Source organism: Brachionichthys hirsutus, chromosome 8 (assembly GCF_040956055.1).
Source record: "Brachionichthys hirsutus isolate HB-005 chromosome 8, CSIRO-AGI_Bhir_v1, whole genome shotgun sequence".
Classification (NCBI taxonomy): Eukaryota; Metazoa; Chordata; class Actinopteri; order Lophiiformes; family Brachionichthyidae; genus Brachionichthys; species Brachionichthys hirsutus.
The window spans coordinates 2309954-2317234 of NC_090904.1; the positions used below are offsets into that span (position 1 = coordinate 2309954).

The 7281-nt window shown below is 49.7% G+C and overlaps 2 protein-coding genes across 2 annotated transcripts; one reads left to right on the plus strand and one right to left on the minus strand.

Moving 5' to 3' along the window:
* Nucleotides 1-23: 23 nt before the first annotated feature.
* pdhb (pyruvate dehydrogenase E1 subunit beta) lies at nt 24-5141 on the plus strand. Its single transcript, XM_068742308.1, has 11 exons — nt 24-79; nt 160-219; nt 1110-1217; nt 1719-1781; nt 1879-1914; nt 2868-3058; nt 3648-3742; nt 4065-4175; nt 4304-4395; nt 4484-4625; nt 4698-5141. Exons 1-11 carry the CDS (start codon nt 41-43, stop codon nt 4841-4843), a joined length of 1083 nt encoding a protein of 360 aa, XP_068598409.1. The 5' UTR covers nt 24-40; the 3' UTR covers nt 4844-5141.
* A 147-nt stretch (nt 5142-5288) lies between these two features.
* LOC137898288 (uncharacterized) lies at nt 5289-7097 on the minus strand. The gene is made up of 5 exons (XM_068742309.1): nt 7001-7097; nt 6676-6840; nt 6404-6582; nt 6077-6317; nt 5289-5924 (listed from the first exon to the last, which is right to left on the minus strand). The coding sequence occupies exons 1-5, from the start codon at nt 7034-7036 to the stop codon at nt 5748-5750; spliced, it is 798 nt and encodes a 265-aa protein (XP_068598410.1). The 5' UTR covers nt 7037-7097; the 3' UTR covers nt 5289-5747.
* Between the last annotated feature and the right edge of the window lie 184 nt (nt 7098-7281).

The following is a 7281-nucleotide window of genomic DNA, read 5'->3' on the forward strand; positions in this document are numbered from 1 at the left end:
GAGCGTCACCGCTTCCACTCCGGCAGAGGACAAGATAAACATGGCGGCGTCTTTGAGGTGTTTCCTTCGTACAGGAAAAGTATGCGCTGATTATTGTGGAAACGTTTTGCCTTTGTTCGTGATTTGTTTTTTAATGGCGGCTCTTCATATTTCACACAGAATGCCGCGTTGTCTGCGGGGAGGCGTCCATTTCACCGGAGTGTTCCTGCTGCCGTCCAGGTCAGTCTGAGCAGCTGCTAAGCTAACTTTGGCTAACTGGCGTCGGAAAGGATGCGCTCATGTTCGGTGGGGGTACCGGTGGGGGTACCGGTGGGGTACCGGTGGGGGCTGCATCTGTTTGAGACAGAAAAGAGGGACAGATTTTTTTTTAAAAACGTTTTTATTTTATTTTTTTTAATTATTATTTTCCTTTCCATACAACACGAGTATCCGGTGGGGGGTCAATAATGGTACTCGGTGCATTTAAGAGGGGTCATTAATCCAATCTTTTCTTTCCTAAAATAATATTGATAGTGGAGAATATATTAATATTCTGAAGAAAAGCATTCTTCCTTTCGTTTGGGACAATTTTAATGATGATCACGTACGACCAGAAAGTTAATGTTCCATGGACGTTTTTTCCGTGACGAACCCAGAAAGAGTTATTTGGTTATTATTTATTTTATTAATAGTGTTATTTATTTCCTGACTCTTTTTCTGTGAAGAAAGGGTTATTTGGTGGCTGTCTGGAAGTCAATAAATGTTGAGGCCCCCCTGCCATCGTCACACTTTTCCTGTACAAACTGACCCCGGCCCCCCATCAGAGAAGGGCCCTCACAGGAAAAGGTTTGGGGACCCCTGATCTAGGGGGGTACTCAAGAGTCTCACCCACAGCTAACTGGGATCGGCTCCAGCAGCTCTCGTGACCTGCAAAGCGGAAGACGATGAATGAATGAATGTCTCAAAACGTTTCCATCCTAAAAGTATCAGAGTGGCTGATCGTAACGACGCGAAGGGATTTCTAATCTCTATTCCTAGTGAGCGGTTCTTCTGAATCTTAATCCAGAACGGGAGATGCACTGCGCCGTAAAACAAACGGTCCCTTCACTGCTGAGCTTCCTTCTTGTCAGGTGACTGTCCGCGATGCCCTGAACCAAGCAATGGACGAGGAGCTGGAGAGGGACGAGCACGTGTTCCTGCTGGGTGAGGAGGTGGCACAGTATGATGGCGCCTACAAGGTGACTATTCAGAACTCCTCCTCCAGTGCAGAGGGCTCAGACAACGGCTTGCCCCCCATGACCATGACGCTATCTTGACTCCGCACCGAAGCTGTGAATCAGATTCCGAAGATAATTCTGCACTTCTAATTGTTGACAGAAGAACTTTGACTTTTTAAGGCGTTCTTACTGCTGGAATTGTGTCCATCATATATATATATATATATATATATATATATATATATACAGGTACATCAGAATAAATTTGAATAAGTATGTCTACAGCTCAAAAACTAAGCGAACAATGTATGTCAGAATACCAGGACATTTCATGTAAATAGAATCTGTCAGATTTAATGCACACTGCAAAGAAAGATGCATCCAAGTTTAACTGTTCATTGTATTTTTACATGGTATTTACATTTCTGAGAGCAGTACTATATCAGTAGTAGCATTGTATTCACCAATTGAACTGCTGGGAAAAAACCCACGATGGGACATGCTTTATATATCGATCTTCAGGTGAGCCGGGGTCTCTGGAAGAAGTACGGAGACAAGCGCATCATCGACACGCCGATCACAGAGGTGAGCTGGCCTTCGGTCGCGTGCGTCGCCGCTTAGCTCTGGGACTCGAACCTTCAGGGGAGAGCTGCTAACCCCTCTCTGCCTCTCTCTGATCCAGATGGGGTTCACTGGCATCGCCGTCGGAGCCGCCATGGTGAGTTTCCTCTCAGCCAATCAGTATGGAGCATTAGCCACAGACACTGGGCTAATGTGGAAGTAGCTGAGAGGCTAGCAGGCCCTGACATGCTGATCGTCTTCAGCTCAGCTTCCACGCGTAGGAGGCGTAGATCAAGGATTTTATCTGGTTATGTTTTATGGGATTGTTTTTAGGTGCACCTTTTTTATGCTAAAACAATTTGAGAGTTTGTTAGAGTGAAAGTATTTTATTTGGATTGTTGACTGCTGGACCAGGTAAAGGAAGTTACAGTGGATTACCGTCGCCAACAAATATAGGTAGAAGTTAAAAATGAACCATGTTTAACACACGAGGAGGATTCATTTAGCTTGGTGGTAGTATACCAGTATATAGTATACAGTAGCCCCTCATTTTCCGCGGGGGTTACTTTCTAAAAATAACCCGCAATAAGTGAAATCCGCAATGTCGTCATCTTTATTTTTTTTACAATTATTATACATGTCTTAAGGCTGCAAAACCCCTCACCACACACTTTATACACTTTTAACAGTCAGGCGTTAATCTAAATAGATTGTTTCAGTATTGTTGATGAGAACCGGACTGAGAGAACACATTTCCCCTGTTCTGGCATCTCTGCATTGGCTTCCTGTTAGGGAACGGATTGAATATAAAATCCTTCTACTCACTTTTAAAGCCCTCACCAGCCAGGCCCCTCCTTACCTCACAGAGCTCATTATGCCATATTGCCTCACTAGAACCCTGCGGTCCCAAAATGCTGGCCTGCTCTTGATTCCAAAAATTTCCAAGAGCAGACAGGGGGGGGCGGAGCTTTCGGTCAAGAATTGTGATTGAGTGGGGAGACGTGAAGGACCTCTGGCTGGCTGTGTTGCTTCATTGAGAGACACCAGTGGCTTCCGTCTGTAACGTTCCAGCTGTGGTTCCGACTAAGATGTACCCGCTCTCTCCTTCAGGCCGGCCTGAGACCCATCTGCGAGTTCATGACCTTCAACTTCTCCATGCAAGCCATCGATCAGGTCATCAACTCTGCAGCAAAGACGTACTACATGTCGGCCGGGCTGCAGTCGGTGCCCATCGTCTTCAGAGGGCCCAACGGCGCGTCAGCGGGCGTCGCTGCTCAGCACTCGCAGTGCTTCGCTGCGTGGTGCGTTCGCTCATGTCTCATGTCAGCTTGATTCTTATTTATGTAGATTCGTCCAACATTGGATCAATAGTAATAGAATGTATTCACCAGGTTTACAGGTGAGATCTGGGAAAACTAAATGTCTCATCGGCTAAGACAGGGGTGTCAAACTCATTTCACATCGCGGGCCGCCTACGGCCTTCGACGATGTCGAGTGGGCCGGACCATTAAAATTGTAGCATATTCAGCTATAAATAGCAAAGATGTCATGTCTTTCCTTTGTTTTAGTATAAAGAAGTACATTAGGAAAAACTACTTGATATTTAATGAACTATTCTTTTACAAAACACCTCGGATTTCTTTAGAGAATTGTGCAATTTACTTTTATCATTCACGTCTATGCATTGCAACTGATCCCATCGATTGTACGAAGGAACAAAATTTTAACAAGCAATTGGTATTGAACAATATAGTCGTGCACTTTAAGATTATTATACATGAAACATACACACACAATGCATGCTGAACATGTATGGAGCTGCATGAACGGTAGCATTCCAAAAAATCCGAATGAACTTGCCGCAGTGACAGATGCTGTGTGTCTCCAAAGGTATGGTCACTGTCCAGGTCTGAAGGTTGTGAGTCCCTGGAGCTCAGAAGATGCCAAAGGTCTCCTCAAATCAGCTATCAGAGACGACAACCCTGGTAAGATGCCACATGATGTGTGCGAGCTCCGTACTGCAGGGAGTTGAACGACCTATTTTATACTTATATCAAGTTGCATCATGCACATAAAAGATCATGCAGATCATCGGGTTATGCGCAAGCAACCAAATGAAAGACTAAAGTCTCGGTAATCCACCCGGGATGATGGCAAACTGAATTAGTAGTAGTAGTATTAGCATTTTGAAACGTCTCGAGCAGTTGTGACTGCTTCGGTTCTTTAAGAAAACACGGCCGCCCAAAGCCACAAGGTGTCACCGTTTCCACTCGACTCTGCTTCAGTTTGAGTTTGTCCGTGTTGCAGTGGTGTTCCTGGAGAACGAGCTGCTGTATGGCGTTCCCTTTGAAATGTCAGAGGAATCGCAGTCCAAAGACTTCACCATTCCCATTGGCAAGGCCAAGGTTGAGAGACAAGGTTAGACTTCCACCAAGCGACTGCACTCTTGTGTAGTTCTTAATGTTCAACCAATCCTCTCGGTCGGCGAGCATCGCAGCGGCGCTGTTGTGATTCTGTCTGTCCTTTTTGACTCTCTTGTATTTCAGGGAATCATGTGACGCTGGTCGGTCACTCGCGGTACGTCGGTTACTGTCTCGATGCTGCCGCCATCCTCTCCAAGGAGGGAATTGAGTGTGAGGTAGAGGAAACAACAGGCTGTCTTTCAAACACACCAAAGACTTTCCTGAGCAGCTGGATAAACTACTTCCTGTCTGCCCTTGTATTAGGTGATTAACCTGCGGACCATCCGTCCTATGGATGTGGAGAGTATTGAGACCAGCGTGATGAAGACTAACCACCTGGTGACGGTGGAAGGAGGCTGGCCTCAGTTTGGGGTTGGGGCTGAGATCTGCGCCAGGATTATGGAAGGTGACGACGATGCATCAAAGCCCACCTGTACCCGGACTATCTAACCTCACCTCATCTGTTGGTCTCTCTCAGGCCCCGCCTTCAACTACCTGGATGCTCCGGCCAGCAGGGTGACGGGCGTCGACATCCCTATGCCGTACGCCAAAATCCTGGAGGACAACAGCCTGCCGCAGATCAAAGACATCATCTTCTCCATCAAAAAGACCCTCCATGTCTGAGACACCCCGTATGGACGGTTCAGCGGGCCCGTGAGAAATAATCCAGATTATTGGTTCCATCCAGACGTTGCTGCCGTCCGGCGCCCTTAGAACAACCGGAGTGTGTGTCTGCAACAAAACTGCTGCGTGAGCGTAATGTCAACTCGGATCCGTCACCCCCCACACCCCCCCCCCCAAGCTGTGACCAGCCCCCACCTGCTGGAGGGTCGTCATGGCAGCAGAGACCAGCCCCCACCTGCTGCTGTTGGGAGTATTTATTGCAGCTGCTCCGTTACTAAATTAAAAGCCACTTTCAGTCTTTGGTGTTTCCTGGCTGCTCGCTGTCGCGTTGGGTTTTGGTTCTGCCGCCGTAACGATTCATTCCGTTTACTTCCTGGTGTTGGAAAGCTCTGAGCTCTGATTGGTCAGAGCGTCGGAGGTGTATAAAGTCAAGCAGCCTTCCTGAATCACCTGACTTTGCATTTTAGCCTAAAGCAGCGCCGAACGGAAGGAAACAGAGTGGTGAAAAAGAAAAAAAAAGACGTGACGGTTGGGGGGGGGGGGGAACCACGCTAGAACTAGAGAACCAAATCGTGTTCTGCCCAGAACCGTGATTCTGGGACCGGCCCAACAGAACGTTAAATTAGAGACGGGGTAAACACACGGACCAGACGATTAGTAAACGGGCTTTTATTCGGGGTCAGTTACTGTAATGAAGCGAAACTCTGTCCTGCGCTGTGATTGGACACGGGGTCTGTGAGGTCAGTTTTAGGGAGCTGAAAGGTCAGACTGTTCCACTTCTGAGTGATCCTTCAGCAGGTCGAGCCTCACCACCACCACTTGCCTCTTCTTCTGCCCCGCCTCCGCCTCCTCCTCCTCCTCCTCGCTCTCCTTCACCTTTCGTTTTCCTCTCAGCTTCCTTTCCTCATTCTTCCTCTGCTTCCTTACCTTCTTCCTCCTCCTCCTCTTTTTCCTTCACTGCTTTCTCCTCTGCTGCTTGATCCTCATCCTCTTCCTCCTCAGTCTCCATGTCATCCTCTTCCTCCTCCTCTTCCTGATCTCCTTTCATCTGGTCTTGTTTTATCTTGAAACTCTGCCCGTTCTGAGTCGAGAAAACAGAATTCAGGAACGACAATTCAATAAACAAAGACGGAGACATTAAAACAAACTTCCATTCTCTATTACCTAGATGTACATTTGAAACAGTTTGTACTTTTATACACAGAATATGCAGGATGAAGGACAAATACTCACCGTCTGCTTCCTGTCCCGGAGTCTCTGGAGGAGGAGCCGGACCGTGTCCTTGTTCTGACACAGGCCCAAAGTGTTGAGGGCCTCCAGGGCGGAGCTCGGGCAGCCCTGCAGGCGGAGCTCCGCCCCCAGAGCGGCCTGCAGGAAGTTGTTCTTCCAGATGTTTCTGGTGAACAGCGGGACCGCCAGCGCCACCACGGCGCGGCGCTCCAGCAGCGCCTGGGCCTGCTCCCCCGACAGCTGGCTGCCACACAAACAGGCAAACGGGCGCCCAGCGGCTCGTCACTCATCGGCAGCCCGCCAGCCCGGGCAGGCTGCAAGCACACTTACTGGCTGCTCCTGGACAGGCTGCCGATGTCGGGGAACAGCGACGTGAGGCAGGCGATGACGAGCGGCGCCTTTTCCTGGGCCCAGCTCAGACAGCGGCGCCACGGGAAGGACGAGAGCGGCTTCCTGCTCGCCACCTTCTGGTGGAACGGGCTGTCGGGCTGCCGCGTCAGCGCCTTCATCTGCAGCGGGACGGAGAACGCACACGTGAGAAACGCACGACAAACACACGAGAAACACGAGTGTGTACTGCGTATACCCCCCCCCCCCCCTACCTCCTCCTTCAGCTGTTTGCTCCAGAACTCCATCATGGGCTTCCGTGCGCCTTTGGCAGACCACAGCATTCTGAGCGCCGCCTTGTAGCAGGATTTGCTCACCAGCAGCGCTGCCTTGCTCTTCTTCCCCATCCTGCGGCCTTTCGTCTCGTCTCTCGCCTCCGACTGCAGTCGCCCTCAAACAGAAAGCACCTTAATGCACCTTAATGCACCTCGGTAAACCCGAGGAGCTCACCCCGTCCCGAGGTCCGTCTACTAAAGACACGGACCTCGCTACACCGCTGGAGGACAGGATCAGGGACATTTCCGTCTTCTAGACACGGACCTCGCTACAACCGCTGGAGGACAGGATCAGGGACATTTCCGTCTTCTAGACGCGGATCTCGCTTTAGCTTTAGCGTCCCTCTGGGTTTGCCGTTTGCTACTTTGCTGTCCAGAGCGTCTTCCTTGAACAGGGTTGAGCCGGGCCAGGACCGCTGACAGCTGGAGCGTCCACCAGAGCAGTTCGGTTCAACCACAGACCCACCCAGGACCACCGGGGCCGGGGTCACCTAGTGACATGACCTTTGTACACAACGTCCGACGCTGAGGCCCAACCTGCGTTCT